Raw genomic sequence first — 19355 nt, 5'->3', positions numbered from 1 at the left:
CTCTATCGAGACTCAGTTGACACCAAGGTCTCCTCAGCAGGGGTAGAGGTCAGAACAGGAAGGAAGTGGTGCGCCCAAGCAGGGGGCCTGGACAAGGTGGAAGAAAACAGCTGGCAGCAAGATCACTTGGGCAGAAATCTGAAAGGCGGAACCACACCATTTTAAGTTCTTGGTCCAGTCAGTATGATGTCCTCCGTAGTCCTGCCAACCTGTTCACCTGGGGTCTGGTGGATTCACCTGCTTGCCAACTCTGCCAGAAAAGCGGATCATTAGAGCATATCCTCAGCTACTGCTAAAAAGCCTTAGGAGATGGTCGTTATCGTTGGCGCCATGACCAGCTCCTGAAGGAAGTAGCAGACGCCATCTGCACTGGCATTAACATCAGCAAACAGCAAGAGACTGGCACCTCCTTGTGGACCTAGGGAGTCAAAGTTCCCAGACACCATTGCAGTCACATCACTCTGACCAGACATGGTCTTGATGTCCCTGGCGAGTAAATAGGTGGTGTAACTTGAACTTCCCATGGGAAGACAGGTTGGAGGAAGCCCAGGAAAGAAAGAGGGCCAAGTACTCTGATCTGGTAGCAGAATGTTGGAGGAATGTGTGGAAGGCCCACTTTAAAAGTGTTAAAGTGGGCTGTAGGGGATTCGCAGGCCAAATTTCTACATAGGGTCCTGGTACTCTTAGAGATTTGCAGACTGCATAGGAAAAAAGCCATCAAGAACATCCTGAGAGCTGCTGAGAAGGCTACACGGTGGCTCTGGTTGAGGAGAGGGGACGTGTGGCATAGGGCGGTACCTGGGCATAAGTCAAGTCAAATCACCTTTATTTATATAGCGCTTTAAAAAAAATACATTGCATCAAAGCAACTGAATAACATTCATTAGGAAAACTGTGTCATTAATGCAAAAGTTAAAGGCAGTTCATCATTGAATTCAGTGATGCCATCTCTGTTCAGTTTAAATAATGTCTGTGCATTCTTATGCAATCAAATCAACGACATCGCTGTAGATGAAGTGACCCCAACTAAGAAAGCCAGAGGCGACAGCCCCAAGGAATCAAAACCAAAACAAGTCAGGGCCTGATCACCCACGGTTGGGTCGCCCGGGTGAGGGTGTCTGATGTAAGACCCGAAACACCCTATGACCCCGGGAGAATCACTGACAATGTGTCCAGGTTGCACTGCAAGGTGTATTTAAGTACCCAGTTATTTACTTTTATATTTTATTAAAGGTCTATTTTAACTAGGGCCGGGACTCGATTAAAAAAATTAATCTAATTAATTAGAGGCTTTGTAATTAATTAATCGAAATTAATCACATTTAAATATTTGACCTGAGAACAGTGAGAAGTATATTTTTTCACATGGATTTATAGTATACCATTGAATAATGACTGAATACATAAGCTTAAGCAACAAAATATGGTTTATTTTTGTTCAACCAAGTCTAGCAGACCAGTGCAATTTTTGCCATTAAGTGTAGCAATAGCATATTTAGAAACAATTTAGAAATAGTACATTTCAGAAATTCAGGTAGCTTATAGGTGCTGGAACCTTCTGTAAAGTGTTTTTTAAGTATAACACAATACTGTCAATTACATTCAGAACATTGGAAACCCTGACTATTAGAAAACATCTCTCTGTTGCTTCAGAGGCCATAACATACTAAGTCCAACTCTCAATAACCTTGGCCAAAACAATAAAGACTTCAACATAAACTGCCAGTTGCACCAACAAAATAATACATAGTTCAACATAAAGTGTAAAGTCCACGCTAGCTGCTATATGTTTTGCGTTGAGGTGATACTTGAGGCTCGATGTGCTGCAGTGATATGCGAACGTTAGTTGGTGCTTCAGTATAATCGGTCCGCCAAAACTCATCCAGTGAGAAACGTTCCGCGGTGCAAAAATGCGGGATTTTTTTTTTCTGTAACTAATTAATCTTAATTAACGCGTTATTTTTTGTGTAATTAATTAATCTCAATTAACGCGTTAAAGTCCAGGCCCTAATTTTAACCCCTATAGTATGTGGTTTTTTTTTGTTTGTTTGTTTTTTCTACTTCCATTATAATTTGGAAAGGGAACACAGTGGAATCACCAGTGTCCCTCTCATAGGACACTGCACTCATTCACAAAAGTATTATTTTTTGTTGATTTTTTTTGCATTTGCTTTAAAGCCCTACTGGTTATTTAAATATTTTATTTGTGTGCTGTTCTGACATGTGTTTTTATTTTTTTTCTGAGCACACTAAAAGCACAGGCACAAAAACAAAGAACCCTTCAAACTGTGCCTGATTACTGAACCAAGTTATGTTTTGTATTAAAACGTTTAAAAAACACAAGGTTTATGTATAGCCTCAGTTGGTTTTGTCTAACATGAAAGTCAACAACTGAAATTAACAGATGCATGTCTGTATATTAGATGCATTCAGGTTTTAAAGGGACAGTACTGAACATGCTGCCACTGTAATTAAAGGGATAGTTCACCCTGAAATTTAATTTCTGTCATTTTTTAATCACTCAAATGTTGTCCCAAACCTACAGTATATTAATTTCTTTCTTGTGCTGCACACAAAAGAAGATATTTTGATGAATCTGGATAACCAAACAGTTGCTGGTTCACATTAACTTTGATAGTAGGGGGAAAAAAATACTATGGAAGTCACTGTGAACCAGCAATTGTTTGGTTTTCCACCAGTTTATGTTTAGCAGAAGAAGGAAACTCATTCAGGTTTAAAACTATTTTTGAGTGAGTACATGAAGGTATAAAAAACAAAACACTAACCTATTTTTATTTTGGGGTGAATTATTCCTTTAATGTTAAAGGGTTAGTTCGCCCAAATAGCAAAATTATGTCATCAATAACTGACCCTCATGTTGTTCCAAACCCGTAAGACCTCTGTTTATCATTGGAACACAGTTTAAGATATTTTAGATTTAGTCCATGTGACATCAGAGGGTCAGTTAGAATTTTTTGAAGCATCGAAAATACATTTTGATCCATAAATAGCAAAAACTATTCAGCATTGTCTTATCTTCCGTGTCTGCTGTGAAAGAGAGTTCAAAACAAAGCAGTATGTGATATCCGGTTTGCGAACGAATCATTCGATGTAACTGGATCTTTTTTAACCAGTTCACCAAATCGAACTGAATTGTTTTAAACGGTTCACGTCTCCAATAAGCATTAATCCACAAATGACTTTAAGCTGTTTACTTTTTTAATGTGGCTGACACACCCTCTGAGTTCAAACAAACCAATATCCCGGAGTAATTCATGTACTCAAACAGTACACTGACTGAACTGCTGTGAAGAGAGAACTGAAGATGAACACCGAGCCGAGCCAGATAACAAACAATAGACTGTACTTCTTTCGGACAGTTCGATTTAATAAACCAGTTGAAGAAAACGGTGCACCGGTTCTTTTGCGCTCGACGTAATGGCGTCATTGCCGATGATTGCCCTTGACTCAAGCCTTCGGTTAACCTGCGCTCAGAACACTAGCACAAAATCAGATCAGAATCAATCACCAAAAGAATCAGTTCGGTTCAGAAGCTCTGTGTGTCAGTCTGCTTCACACTGAATCTCACAAAGGACTACTTTGATGATGTTTTTCTTACTTTTCTGGACATGGACAGTATGCCTTTCACACAGCTTCAATGGAGGGACTGAGAGCTCTCAGACTTAATTTTAAAATATCTTAAACTGTGTTCCAAAGATAAACGGAGGTCTTACGGGTTTGGAACAATGTGAGGGTAAGTTATTAATGTTACTTAGTTAACCCCTTTGGAAAGTAACTTTTTACGTTACTCATTACTTTTATGTTACTTTTATGTTGCTTGACTTTAGGCAGAAGTATCTGTTCCTAAATGTGTAGGCCTAGATAAAGTTATACTATGGAGGACATAACAGGTATTTATTTTGTGCTCTTTATTGTAAAAAAAAAAAAATAAATAGTATCAATAAGCTCCTTAGGAACAACATAGTAACCTCAAAATGGGACATATAAAACATGCATGGCTCATCTAAATCCAACAGAAAAAGAATAACTTTAAAATGGCTTGTGTAAATAAAATAAAATGGCATAATACAGCTTAGAGGCAAATACATTTTAGCCAAAATAAAATCAAGCACAACTTAAAGCATGACTAGCCTCAGAATTAAAAGGCTACAGTTGTCAGGACTAGGGTATGATCAGTCATTTTTTTCTTCCTTTTTTTACTGTTTATTTTTTTTTCCGTTTCTGCTCAGTTTTCTACCCTTATATTCGCTTTGTTTCCATTTTTCTCTCTCTTTGATTTTTTATCTATTTTCTCTGTTTTTTCTTCCCTTCGCTCTAGCGCCAGCTGATCTCGCCCCCTCCTCTCCTGGCACTCACAGAGGCTGAGCGCATTACCTGTCCGCTGTGCAGTTGGAAGTTAAGACTGAGCCTTTTATCCCGATTTGGGTTTTTGTTTTTTGGACGTAAGGCCTTCGCCTTCCTTCTGTTAATAAAGTTACCATTTTCGCTCTTGGGTCCTTATCTGTCCTGACACCACACACTGACCAGGAATGTCGGGAGGACCTCAAAATCCTAGTCTGTAAATCTCCGTCTGCCCCTTTGGTATTGGGTCATCCTTGGCTCGTTCGTCACGGGCCGAACATTAACTTGGCAGACAATTTAGCTTTGTCATGGAGTCAATATTGCCATATACATTGCCTTCTGTCTGCTCTCTCCCCGGTCTCTGTTTCTGTTTCCCTACAGGAGGAGGAGGCGGATCTTTCTCGAGTTCCTGCTTGGTTACCATGGTCTGCAGGCAGTCTTCAGCAGGTCCCGGGCTGTATCTCTTCCTCCCCACCGACCGTATGATTGTGCCATCAATCTCCTCCCTGGTGCTTCTCCGCGTTGCGGATGACTGTACTCTCTCCGCGCCCGAGCGCGAAGTGATGGAGAAGTATTTCAGTGATTCTCTGGCAGCCGATATTTTTTGTCCCTCTTCTTCTCTAGCCGGAGCGGGTTCTTTTTCGTGGAGAAGAAGGATGGCTCTCTGCGCCCTCTGCATAGATTAACGAGGGTTGAATGAAATCACAGTTAAGAACCGGTACCCTCTGCTGTTGATGTCTTCGGCCTTCGATGTCTTGCAGGGGGCCGAGTTCTTTACGAAATTGGATCTTCACAATGCTTACCATCTAGTGCGGATCAGGGAGGGGGATGAATGGAAGACCGCGTTTAACAAGCCTCGTGGGCACTTTGAATATCGGGTTCTTCCCTTCGGCTTATCCAACGCCCCAGCTGTCTTTCAAGCGCTTGTCAACGACATGTTGAGGGACATGATCGACAGATTCGTTTTCATTTATCTGGATGACATCTTAATTTTCTCTTCTTATTTTCAGGATCATGTCCAGCACGTCCGACAGTTGCTTCAGCAGCTGTAAGAGAATAAGCTGTTTGTTAAGGCGGAGAAGTGCGAGTTCCACTTTCAATCAGTTTCGTTCTTGGGACACATCATCTCGGTGGGGGGGATTCACATGGACCCTGCGAAGGTGAGGTCCGTCTCCAAATGGCCGGCACCTGATTCCCGCAAGGCGTTACAGCGGTTCCTGGGATTCACCAATTTTTGTAGGCATACAATCAGAAACTTCAGGCAGGTGGCGGCCCCCCTGACCACACTAACCTCCACCAAAGTCAACTTCTGTTGGTCAGTGGATGCCCAGGCGGCGTTCAATGAATTAAAACGTAGATTCACCTCAGCCCCCATCCTGGTGACTCCAGATACTTCCCGGCAGTTCTTGGTGGAGGTGGATGCGTCAGAGGTCGGTGTTCTCCGAGGTGTCCTCTTTAGATAACAAACTGCATCCTTGTGCTTTTTTTCACACCGTTTGTCTCCCGCAGAGCGAAACTATGTCATCGGTGATCGCGAGTTGTTGGTGGTTCAACTGGCTTTGGGGTAGTGGCATCAATGGCTGGAGGGAGCGGCCATTCCATTTCTGGTGTGGACTGACCACAAAAACCTGGAGTACATTCGGTCTGCACGCCGGCTTAATGCCAGACAGGTTCGGTGGGCGCACTTCTTTGGGCGCTTCAACTTCATCCAAGAACGTTAATCTCTTCTCCAGGCGATGTGCCCCCCGACACTATAATACCTCCGGGGTGCGTGCTGGGGGCGCTTACCTGGGGAATCGAGAAGCTCGTCAGACGAGCGCAGGAGGGAGTCGGAGTGCCCGGTGTGTGTCCCACGGGTCTGCTCTTCGTGCCCAAGTCAGTTCGCTCCGCCATTCTCCAGTGGGGTCACTCCTCCAAAATCATGTGCCATCCAGGAGTGAGAAGGTCGCTGGCTGCCATCCGCCAGCGGTTTTGGTGGCCTGCAATGGCGGAGGACGTACGCTGGTTCGTGGGGGCGTGTCCGGTCTGTGCTCAAAATAAATCTTCTAATTCTCCTCCCGCTGGTCTGTTAATGCCGCTTCCCATCCCGCCCCTGGTCCCATATTGCCCTGGATTTTGTGGTTGGACTCCCTCTATCCAGAGGCAATACTGTGATTCTGTGTGGAAAAGCGGTCCACTTCATTCCCCTTCCTAAACTCCCCTCGGCTAAAGAAACGGCCCGGTTGGTCATTGACCACGTCTTCAGAATTCACTGCCTTCTGGAGGACATGGTTTCTAACAGAGGCCCCAGTTCGTTTCGCATTTTTGGAAGGATTTCTGTCGACAGATTGGAGCCACCGCGAGTCTGTCGTAAGGCTTTCATCCACAGACGAATGGCCAGACCGAGCGTGCCCACCAGGATCTCGGTCGGATGCTTCGCTGCCTGGCATCCCATAACCCCTCCTCCTGGAGTGATCAACTCACGTGGGCAGAATATGCTCACAACTCGTTACCAGTGTTGTCTACAGGTATGTCCCCGTTCATGTGTAGTCTGGGTTATCAGCCTCCTATGTTTGCTTCCCAGGGCTCCGAGGCAGCTCTCCCCTCAGTTCAGGCTTTTGTTCAGTGCTGTCGCCACACCTGGAAGAGCGCCAGGGAGGTGCTTATCCAAGCTAGGGGACGCGTTAAGACTGCCGCAGACCGTATGGCTCCCCACCAAGGATTTGCCAATGAGGGTCCCATTGCAAAAGTTGGCACGTAAATTTGTTGGACCATACCGTATTTCCAAGGTCTGTCTTCGGTTGCCCAATTCTCTTTGTCGTGTGCACCCATTCTTCCATGTATCCAAAGTTAAACCTGTATTGCGTTCTTTTTTTTTCATTTTTTCTCTCTCTTTGATTTTTTTTTTATCTATTTTTTGTGGTTTTTCTTCCCTTCGCTCTAGCGCCAGCTGATCTCGCTCAGCAATCTACAGTAGGCTGGGGCTTGTCTGGCGCACCTGTTCTCTCTATCTCATTACTCACCCTATTTATTGTGCTTGTTTTCACTCCTCCTTGTCAGTGTGTTCTGTGATGTTTGGGCGTTTTGGCTTCGTTTCTGTCCTGTTCCTCCATTCTGGTCAGTAAGCTCGTTGGTTTGTCTGCCCAGTTGGTGTAATGTGTGCTTTGCCCTCAGAGGATTTCGGACTGCTCTTCTGGTTCTCGACCTGGACTGTTTTTGACCTTGTTGCTGCCCGCCGTTCTCAGCCCTGTCTGCACCTCGCTTGACCCCCCTGTCTGTTCGACCACTCTCCTGCCTACCGTTTTGGATTAGTTGCCCCTCCTCTCCTGGCGCTCACGGAGGCTGAGTGCATTATCTGCCCGCTGTGCAGTTGGAAGTTAAGACTGAGCCTTTTTTCCCGAGTTGGGTTTTTGTTTTTTGGAGGTTAGGCCTTCGCCTTCCTTCTGTTAACAAAGTTTTTTTAAATAAAGCCCATTGCATCTTCCTCCTCATCAAAAGAAAAAAAAGTATTTCTCATTGGCGCTGCTGTGTGTGGCAACGTCTCTGCTTTTATTCTCAGCCGGCTCTGCCTCATGGGGTAGAGTGCGACACTCCACAATTTTGAAGTAGTAGGAATACCTCCATCCCTCAAAAGTTAGCCTTGGCTGCTTCTCAGACTGCTACCAGCCTCTGTCACGTACCGCATGGAACTTGTGACTATTGCACGTGGGAAAAGTAACGTTGCGCCGAATTGAAAGATGAACTACATTTCGTTACCAAATTTTCAGAAGTAGTGCGTTACACTACCTGAAAAAGTAGTTGCGTTACACACAGCACTGATTGTGTCTATGCTTTGTCATAATAAATGTAGCTATAATGCGTAATAAATATAGGATACTGGGCAAACAATCAAACAAATAAATAAATGAATTTTGAGCAGTGAGTGTATTCTAACTTACTGTATAAGCCATTAGCCATTGCTTGTAAAACATGTTGTAAACAATGATAGTTTTTGTACCTTTTCTTCTGAGAATGTACTGTAATAATTCATTACATTTGGTTGTGTTTTAGAAATCACAGTTCTGTAGCATCAGTAGAACTATAGCAATCTACAAATGCACCAAATAATTTTTTTATATTTTTTAAACAGGTTTATTATTTATTCATTTACATTTTGGTGCAGTTTTCACCTGAAAGGTGTAGACTACTTTTAAAAATACAAAATGATCCCATTTGTTACTAACCTACTCCGAGTTCATCTTTTTAAACCAGATTTAATGCATTACAGTTGTATACTTTCAATCCAAGTGACCATTGTTTATAGACATAAGATGTTGGTATGATGGTATGTTGCTGAATTAAAGAAAAACACTACAGTTGGTCCATCAGAAAATAAGTTTGTAATATTATCTGTCCAGTCTGTCATCAGTAATAAGTGTCACAGCTAGCTTTGTATTGTAAATTTAAGAAGACACAATAAACAGAACTAAGAAGATATACAGAATTTTTACTAAAACTGAAGAAAAGAACACAACAAACATGGCCATGGCAGGGAAAGTGAGCGGCTTGCAGTCTGTGCCTATACTATATGCTATACCGATGCATAATTTTCAGCTTTTTGGTAGAATAATATTTTTGTGTTCTATCATTATTCAAATAAACCAATAAATAAAATAAATGAAAATCCTTCTCTGTGCATTCATTTCTGTTTCACCCTCAACAGTGGATCTCTATACCTCTTCATTTGTCACTCGTTTTCCCTTTCCCTCCGGTCGAATTCTGCTTTAATAACCCAAGCCCTCATTTGTCATTGTATTGATGGCTCTGGCAAGCATCAGCCATTAAACAGGGACTAATGTTCATGCTCAGTGTCTCCACTTGTTGCCAGAGGGGTCACACGGAGGTCACTTTGTCCATTTTAGACCATCTAAAAGGTTCTTCTTATATGGTATCTGTGAAGCAGACATAATCAATACATAAAACAGCACTGAATATTAGCTACCAGTCTTTGCTGGTAGGCAAGTATCAGAGTTAGTATGTATGTTAGTAACACCTAAATCCCATTGTCACAACACTCAAGAGGCAGAGAAAGAAGATGAACTCGACTGTGGGATTTATGCAGGACCTTATTCTCTCTGAAGGGAGAAGAAAAGAGAAGAGTGAAATGGCTGCTGCTGGGGTCTCTATGCCACAAAATAAATGCCACTGGCAAGACTTACTGAGCTAATTCATAATACAAAACAGAGAAATACCATCATTATTAGGAAGACATTGTATATTTGTGTGCATTTGACCCATTGACAGAAAGAGCAGGAAATAGGAGACTGTTTATTTCCAAAGAGCGGATGACAAGAGTTGGGTTCTCTGAAGATGTGTGAAGAACAAGAGTATTGTCCACTCAGGTTCATACTGGTATCATGAGGGAAAAAAGGCTTTACTCTGTGTATCCGGATTCAGTTCAGATACCCAAATACTTCATTCAATTAAAATAGATTTAAATATGAAAACAGCAAATGGCTAGCTTTGTAAATGAGTTTTCAGATGATCTATAAGTTGCCTTAATTAAAAAATAAATAAATAAATAAATAAAGATTACACTCTACCCTAGTGAAAAAAAAAAACTATGTATATACTAAAATGAATTTGAAATACAACTATTTTATTGTATACTACAAATACATTTACATTCTGTATTTATGGACACTGCAGTTGTACTTTTGATATACTAAACTGGAACAACTAATTTAAATTTTTAAAGCACGTTAATTGTGCTGTGTGTTTGATTGTGCTAAAGTGGAACTATTGCAAGTATACATCAGGTACACTCTAAAGGTAGCACTTTATTTCACAGTCCTGTGCCTCATGTACATACTATGTACTTATTATAGTAATTACAATAACTATGTAATAACTAGGTACTAACCCTGAACCTACCCCTAAACCTACCCCATGTAGTTACCTTGTATTGCCAGAACTTTCTTGATAAATACACTGTAAGTACACTATAAGTACATGTAAGTACGCATACTGTAAAATAAAGTGCAACCACTCTAAATATATTGCATTTAAAGACTGCTAATATTCAAAGATCATACAGTTCTCATCAACAGTTACATTAAATCACATTTTATGCTTAATATTATGACATCTGTGTTGTGCACAAGTACTACTCCAAATAAAGTTTAATTGTTATTTTTAAGTAAGGCTCAAGTGATGTCAGTACATATGTTAAATGATTTGAAGTATGCTTAGTATAAACCTAATGCATTTTAAATATATTAGGATACCCAAGTAAAAGAATGAAATACTCCTTTAATAAAACTGTGATTCTGTTGGTCAGAGGAGAACTGGCCCCCCGACTGAGCCTGGTTTCTGCCAAGGTTTTTTTTTTTTCTCCATTCTGTCACCGATGGGAGTTTCGGTTCCTTGCCGCTGTCGCCTCTGGCTTGCTTAGTTGGTGTCACTTCATCTACATCGATATCGTTGACTTGATTGCAAATAAATGCACTGACACTATTTAACTGAACAGAGATGACATCACTGAATTCTGAAAGCTTCTTCTCAATTCACATTAGATTTGTTAAACATGTTTGTTTTCTTTTGAATACAAAACATTTTGGTTTACGGATGAACACAAAATGAAAGGATGGTGCTGAACATGAGATACAATTTATTACAATCACCTTTACTGTACATTCAACTCAACATTTGGGTTAAACACATAATAATAATAATAAAAAAAGACAATCCACAATCCAAGGGCAAAAATGAGATTGAATTCAATTTATAATAACCTCTTGAACTCATTATCGGTATTAGTGTGTTATAATCAAAGACTAACATAAAGTAATATCTACAGTATTTGTTTTTTTCTTTTTTGCACAAATGTAATCTAAAAAATGCAGACAAACATATCTATCTATCTATCTATCTATCTATACACTTCTATGGTTAAAGAAAAAGAAAAAAAATCCTACATATGCATGCACCTTTACATCTTAACATAGAAAAGAGCTTGAAATGGCCATCTAAAGTTCTGTGTATACACACACACACACACACACACACACACACATACACACGGAGAAATGAATTAAAAAAAAAAAAAAAAAAAAAAAGGTGTGATAAAGTACTCCATTAATTTTCATAACATCTGTTATCTTAAACATGACATTTTACTGCCACAAATGTCTCATTAAGTCACTGATAATGTCTCAGTAAGGTTCAAAAGAATGAATGAGTGAATTTTAAAATGCAGAGGTAGCAGCTGTCATCATCATCCTCATCATCAACTGGTAAGCAAACTTAACACCCCCAGACTATCTAGTTTGTCCCTGACTATGTTAGCCCATCCTTTATTAGCAAGTGGGTTTCTAGGGGACGGATGCATGATACCCTCCACTCTCACAGTGATGCCTGCTTCTGCCAGAGCCCGTCGAGCGCGCTGCTCGGCTAGCTTGCCCACTCCGATCACCAGGGACACTCCCAGTGCAGTGACCACCTGACAAAGAGCACTGTCACAGCAGGACAAAAGGGCATCTCGCTCCGCAGCCGGGAGCTCAGGCGGAGTTAGGTTCTTGCCAGACTCACTCATGAAGATGAGAGGACACAAGTTGTGCACAAAACAGTGGCGGAAGAAGTTGTGAGTTTCACCGCAGAGCTCTTGGAAAAAGCCCCAGAAACGGGCTCCACTCACTTCACTCTGAGTGCAGTCGAGGCCTGTGATCCGTCGCTTAGGATGTTCCTCTGCTGGACGGCCGACCGCTCCAGTGATTTTCAGCCAACCGCGAACCGCCTTCACCTCGCCAAACGGTACCTTGATAATGAGGAAGTAAGAGATGTAGTGGATTTTTTTTTTTGCTTTTTTAAAATGTTCTTCTACATTTCCATCACTTTATTTAAACTGTGAGAAATTATGAAATCTCATATGAACCGTGCCAAGTATCTTGACAACAGTGACAACTGGGTCATTCTTCAGTAGGGGTGGCAAATGAGAGGCAGAATTTGTAAAAAAAAAAAAAAAAAAAACCTTGTTTGCTTTTTTCTAATAAAATATATTGCTATGCATTTCAAATTAGTTTAATATGATATATCAATTAAAATGAAAAATGAATATGAATATATCAAAAATGAAATCTTAGGAACATTTTGATTTTTAAATAATGTCAACCAATCACTGGTGACACAACCACTTATGTCTATTTCATTTTGAAGTAACACCACAGACTTTATATCACAGGTTACTATAGGCTCTGTGGTGTTACCAGAAAAGACAGTAACACCACAGACAAATCAGCCTAAATCCAGACTTTTCTAAAATGGAGGCTGCCATCATGATGGTTTCAAGATCAGGAGACATTTTGGAAATATTAATAAGTATGTATTTATCAAGATTTTGATTAAAATATGTAAAAATCTGCAAGTTATTAACATAACACCACAGGCACTAATCAAGTGTGACACATGATATTGTCAGACATTTAGCTAACTTTAAGAAAATTAATGAGAAACAATGTACTCCCCATGCACCCCTCAGATCAACCAGCACCTGCAGTGACCTTTACACACAGGAAGTAGTCTAAATAGATTTCCTCCTTTGCTTAAAAGGGCAAAATCCATTGTGTTAACACCACAGACATGAATTTGTGGGACACAACTTTTTTCCTAAATATAACAAAATATGTATTTTTTTAACAATTTAATAAAATTGTACGTTAAATTAAATCTATATACACATTATAGCCACTTTATCTGTGTTAAAAATGTTACATTGTTGCAATTACATTCCATGATACTGCTCTAAGGTATGGCAGGAACATATTTTGTTAAAAAAAGGCAATCTCCCAAACTCAATTAAATATGTATGTTAAAACTAAAAGTTAACTATTAATAGTCCACAAATTGTGTTAACCCTATAGAATATAAACATGTAAACATTTTTCTAATTGATTGGTATTTAAAGTTTATTTCAACAGTAGTAAAGTAGAGGGACACCACTTGCCACCGCAATTGAAGAATGACCCAACTACAGAAACTGATCATTTTTGGTAGAACTCACAAATGCGGATGTTGCTAGTAATAAGTGACTTGTGTGCTTTTTTTATATTCTTTTATACAATCAACAATCCAGATGCTAGGACTTTCTTCTCAGATGTTGCCGTAGACTGCAACTTACCAAAATCACGAATCAGGAGGAGCGACTTTAAACATTTTCAACAGGGCAAACGTGGCAACATTTGGTTTAAGATAGAAGAATCAAGCTTGAGATTCAAACCCAGACTACTTAATTAAATAAGCCATGATTTAAAATAAAAACTAGTATGCTTACATTGTGACATTTCAACAAAATTAGATGAACAAGCTCCTCTCAAACCCTTTTAAGCGTGCCAATAACTGGGCATATACAGTGGTCATCAAATCATCAAATATCATTACATTTCTAAATATTAATTTTGCCATTAATTGTAATAATCCAGTGCATTTTTGTCTGACAACAGCCAGTGCTCCACACAGAGATGTGATCTGATCATCATCAGTCTGTCTGGAATGACGTGAAGGAACAGAACAAACTGAGACAGACTCAATCCAGAAGAACTGTGGAGAAGTCTCCAAGATGCAAAGCTCCTTGAGAAACTCTGCGCAAGTGCACCAAGGGCAAAAGTTGCTTTAGACAGAAAGCATGGTCACACCAAATATTGATTTGAAAATAAATTTGTGACATTATTTTTGACAACAATCTCATTTTACAGAATTTTTACACAAGGGCCTAAAATTTGAACAGTACTGCAGTTTGCAGGTTTCTTAAAGCATCTTGGAGACATCGCCACAGTTCTTCTCGATTTAGTCTGTCTCAGTTTGTTCTGTTTCTTTTTATGTTCTTTTGTTTTTCAGCAAACACTTAAAGGTATAGCTTATCTAAAATGAAAAAAAAAATTATGTCATCATTTACGCACATAATTGTAAAAAAGAATTCTGTGGAGCACAAAAAAATTATTTTGAAGGTAAATGTAAGAATTAAAAATAACTTTTTTTAAAGTGAAAACGTGAAGGTAAAAGTGCATTTATGCTGCGGCGCCCGGGGAGCAGTTGGTGGTTCGGTAACTTGCTCAAGGGCACCTCAGTCGTGATATTGAGGGTGAAGAGAGCGCTGTACATTCACTCCCCCCACCTACAATTCCTACCGGCCGAGACTCGAACCCACAACTTTTGGATTATGAGTCCGAATCTCTTAATATTAGGACACAACTTTTAAGGTTGAGAAAAGAAAAATGAAAGAACACCATGTCAATATGTTCTCAAAATGTAAATGTCTAAGGAGCACACAATGAGTTAAGCAAGTCTTAAACATCTAAAAATGCAACTTTCTACAGATTTCCACAGCATTTTTTTATCAGTTCACAAAAAAAAAAAAAAACTTTTGTACCCAAACACTAGAAAATTGAAATAGCGTGTACTGTAACTTCTGATCACACTGAAGTGTTTTGGTCATGTTATCCAGCTCAGAGGTTAATTTAAGGTACATTTACTTTAAACTGTTTTTTGAGTAACTGAAGTGAATTTATGATTAAAACTAAAATAAATATCTGCCAATGGGCTCAAAAAATCTACTTAATTTAAAAGTAAATAAAGTTTTCATACACCACTGATAGATATTTGTACTTGTTTTAAGCATAAACACACTTACATTTATTAAAGCAAACAAGACTTTATATCTTAATTTTGCATCTGAACCACACCGAACAAAAATGATAAACAACACTTTTGTTTTTGCCCCCATTTTTCATGAGCTGAACTCAAAGATCTAAGACTTTTTCTATGTTCACAAAAGGCCTATTTCTCTCAAATATTGTTTACAAATCTGTCTAAATCTGTGTTAGTAAGCACTTCTCCTTTGCTGAGATAATCCATCCACCGCACAGGTGTGACATATCGAGATGCTGATTAGACAGCATGATTATTGCACAGGTGTGCCTTAGGCTGGCCACAATAAAAGGCCATTCTAAAATGTGCAGTTTTATCACACAGCACAATGCCACAGAAAAATTGGGGCAAAAACAGAAGTCTTGCATTGATAATTTTGTTCAGTAATTAAATAAAGAAGTTTCCATAATTTATTTCGGGAAAACAAGACAAAAACAAACAGGAAGATATTATTATGATTATGATGATTATTATTATTGTTGTTGTGCAAGCAACATTTAATGCTATGAATTTGTGGATTTAAGACATTCTAGTCAATTTCAAGACACTGTTAATGCCTTGATTTGTGGAAAGATCAACTGAAACCCTGTTCTTTACTGAATTTATTCTCACATAATATCATTACAACAAAAATAATACTGTGAAAACATAAAAAGAAAGAAAATCTTCTGACCCCTGTTTGTGCCATGCCAAAAGGTCCTGGGTTCATGCCTAGGAAGAGTATGCTCTGTCCTTCCTGACAGTATTTCTCCACATAACATCGATGTGTGTCCCAGGCGTACTCAAGCGGGTTGTACGTGTATCGCACTGGTTTCCCAAAGGACAGCGTCCGCAACCGTGCGTTCAGTTCCAGTTCAGCCCGCAGGAACCTTGAAGCAACTGTAGAGCCATTAAACAGTTGGTCAGCACCCAGGTCAGGAAGACCGGTGAGATCTTCTCCCAGTAAATGGTCTCTCTGAGACACATCTCCATCTTCCAACCTACAAAAAAAAGAGTTTCCATAAATCACTTAAAAAATGTAAACAACTTAGCAATTGCAAAAACAAACGTATTTGTTTTAATATAGTCATGTATGCTTGTTACAATTATTCTTTATTAGGTGGGAAATTATTTAAAGTACACCTTAAAAAATAAACCTTAAATGCAGTTTTATTATGAAAAAGGGAATGAGGCTGCACTGGAATGTGTTTGTACTACAGTTATTACACTACTTTAAAATATACACTACCAGTCGTAATTTTTGTAATGTTTTTAAAGAAGTTTCTTCTGCCAACCAAGCCTGCATTTATTTGGTTTTCTTGTTAGGCTATCACAAACATTTAAAATCAAAACTCACCCCTGACAGAAACAGTTTTGGATTTAAATCTTTATTACAAGCAATCTCACGGGTCTTAAAGAACTTTGTTTTTCTGCCTCCGTAAAAGTGCAGATATTATGTTGCCTTGTTTATTTGAAAGTGCACTTTTTCTTGTTTTAATCCTAGCCAGAAAGCCACGTGGGATTGCTTGTTATGTTTAAATGTGTTGCCGCTTGCTTGAGCAAGTTATACAAACCTAGAAGTCAATGCATGAAAAATACGTTGTTTATATTTCTTGAGTTTAAACTTATGTCTATGAAAGATTGTTACTGTACTGTGATAAGGGTATCACAATGCTGAAAAAGTTTTTTTTTTTTTTTTTGTGGCCTAAACAGCCGTGGATCAGTAGTGGACTGCAAACGTGTCCTGTGTGAAGCACTGAGACTGTGATGTTCTGCACCGCGCGCATAACACACACAGACGTCACGCGCTGCAGTACTGCTGCAGTATTACTGCTGTTCAAGTTCAGAATTTAAGCTCATTTTAACGGCGCGTTATGGGTTTACTGTGAGTAAATGATTGAAAAAATAAAAATAAAAACATCAAGGAATTTACTCTTGCATAAAAACGTCTTTCCTTGCCATTTTAACAGCTTCTCAATAACTCTTAGCAATACACGACTCACTACGTTCAGAGAAAATTCAACATAGTAAAGCCATTTTATCACCTGCGTTCGTAAGACTGTATTTTAAAATGTATTTGTGGTTTACCTCTGAACATCGGGGTGTGATTGCATTGTTCCAGAGGCGTTTCCGGCAACAGAAGCGCGACCAGACCGCGGTGCATACTGGGAGCTTCTTCTTCTGGGCTTTGATTATGGGTTGGCAAACAGCTTCATGGTGCATTACCGCCTGCAGTTGAATGGAGTGTGGAGCACCAATGCGAAAATAATAAAATAAAATAAAATAAAATAATGTAAATATGTAATTATCTTTGCTATTCATTATTTAGATTCCACACACATGGTATTAAATAAATCTGTAACCTCTTGTTTTAGCCAACAGATTAGCATTATTTGCTTTCAGTTTTGACTGTAATATTTGCGTTTCGCTGTTATTCTGGGCAGTCCAATAAATGTGTAATCCAGGATGCTCTATTATTTTCCATACATTTGCATTCACCTTATTCTCTGTAATCCTGTAATTATTCACATTTCCCTGCATCATATATAAATGCCTCCACTTTCTTCCCCCATTTAATAATTGCAGATTTATTAATACGCTTCTTGGCTTAGGAGGTCAATAAATCAATGTTAAAAGCCAAAACAATTCTCAACAGCAGCAACAAATCACTGCAAGCAGATTGAGAGGAAGGTTACTCACTCATTAACTCAACTGCTTTAAGAGGCGAAACAGAAAGACAGAGACAGAGAGACCGGGGCTTGCAGTGTGGCAGTGGAACTGAGCTGCAGTCCTCCAGTCTCCAATGAAGGTTTTCCTGCAACATGCACAACTCTAAGAATAAGACACAGACAAATGCCAAACAGATCAGGCTTATATTGTCAGAAAAAGTGAAACAAGTTCATATTCAAGAAGTGAAGCAACAGCCATGTTTACACATGGCAAGTGATGTAATCAATGCTATTTTTAACATCTTGCTCCATGAGCTATTTTGAGAGAGAGAAAAAAAAACTTCAATTTCTGTTGCATTTCATAATTAGCACTCTATTGCTTTTCAGAATAATTCATACTGAGCAAATGTCATATAATAACACAATTAATTTTATATTCAATTATTTTACACAAATTAATATTATTGCCTCTAATTCATTATACTCAACTAACTTTCACCTTCGTTCAAAGACATGTTATCAAATTATATTCTGTTGTGTTTCACAGTAGAAGGAAAGTCATACAGGTTTGGTTTGGTATTATACAAGAATGAGTAAATGTCACTCATTTTTCTCTATTACATAAATGACAACATGCAGACTTCAGATTTAAGTGTGTGCTCTTCATGTATAATGAATATAATGTAATAACTAGGGACTAACCCTGAACCTACCCCTAAACCTAACCCTACCCCATGTAGTTACCTTGTATTACCAGAACTTTCTTAGATAAATACACTGTAAGTACACTATAAGTACATGTTAGTACACGCACTGTAAAATAAAGTGCAACCCATTATTATATTATATTATATTATATTATATTATATTATATTATATTATATTATATTATATAGTTGACAGAATATTAGTTAAAATACGTTCGATATTCTGTCATGAATATTTATTACAAAATCATATCTGGATTTCATTATTCAAAAAATACTGATCTTCTGAATTTAGTTTTTCTTTTTTTTCTTTTTTTTTTTTGTCAATTACTAATAGTTTATAGTTATTTTACTCTATTGTAAAATGATATGTTATAAATGATATGAACCAATGATTTGTTTATGCTGCCTGCCAACAATGTATTGCCATTTCAGAAATCTCTGTCTCCTTATTGTTTGAAAGTGGAGAAAGTTTCAGAGATGGAACAGTTTTGACTCTCATTCTCTCTTATTATCAGCATTTCCTCATGAAAATTATTTTAAGAATTTCATGCTAACTGATCAGTGCTCGCTAATGTGTGCTTTCAATTTCCCTGTCTGCCTGAGTAATAGAGAAGGACAATGGGAGAGGAACAGTGGAGGGTGTAGAAAGTGTAGCATTCAACTCAACTTCCCGTTAGGGAAGAGGGATAGTGAACACACACACACACACACACACAACACACACACACACACAGACACACAGTCACACTTCTCTGTGCCTGACCTCCATCTGAACCTGCCTGAGGTCGGAGGGCGACAGCTTTGAGTGCTCCCTTGAGTGTGATAGGTGAAATGATAATTAGCAGATGGGGCAGAAGATTAACAGATGTGGAGGGGTGGAGCTCAACATGAAATTACCTGTAATTTAGGAGGATAAAGGAAGAGTGTTGTGTTTCTATGCTTTAACTTTCTATTTTGTGTGTGTGTGTGTGTGTGT

At 39.0% G+C, this 19355-nt stretch overlaps 3 protein-coding genes across 3 annotated transcripts in view; all 3 read right to left on the bottom strand.

Moving 5' to 3' along the window:
• Positions 1–473, bottom strand: part of LOC128029535 (F-box only protein 41-like) — an 8862-nt gene extending 8389 nt beyond the window's left edge. The window contains exons 1-2 of the mRNA XM_052617365.1: positions 336–473; positions 210–250 (exon numbers count right to left, since the gene is read on the bottom strand). Of these exons, the coding sequence (XP_052473325.1) occupies positions 210–250; positions 336–473 (179 nt within the window). The remainder of the gene's footprint in view (positions 1–209; positions 251–335) is intronic.
• A 10323-nt stretch (positions 474–10796) lies between these two features.
• LOC128028586 (single-strand selective monofunctional uracil DNA glycosylase) lies at positions 10797–17229 on the bottom strand. The gene is made up of 3 exons (XM_052615849.1): positions 17089–17229; positions 15695–16001; positions 10797–12136 (listed from the first exon to the last, which is right to left on the bottom strand). Exons 1-3 carry the CDS (start codon positions 17112–17114, stop codon positions 11609–11611), a joined length of 861 nt encoding a protein of 286 aa, XP_052471809.1. The 5' UTR covers positions 17115–17229; the 3' UTR covers positions 10797–11608.
• A 488-nt stretch (positions 17230–17717) lies between these two features.
• Positions 17718–19355, bottom strand: part of LOC128029534 (leucine-rich repeat LGI family member 2-like) — a 5885-nt gene continuing 4247 nt past the window's right edge. The window contains exon 7 of the mRNA XM_052617364.1: positions 17718–17815. Coding sequence (XP_052473324.1) covers positions 17718–17815 — 98 coding nt within the window. The remainder of the gene's footprint in view (positions 17816–19355) is intronic.

This window comes from Carassius gibelio, chromosome A15 (genome assembly GCF_023724105.1).
Source record: "Carassius gibelio isolate Cgi1373 ecotype wild population from Czech Republic chromosome A15, carGib1.2-hapl.c, whole genome shotgun sequence".
In the NCBI taxonomy this organism is placed as follows: Eukaryota; Metazoa; Chordata; class Actinopteri; order Cypriniformes; family Cyprinidae; genus Carassius; species Carassius gibelio.
The sequence above is the reverse complement of the archived record's forward strand: the minus strand, read 5'-3'. Positions and strand labels throughout refer to the sequence as shown.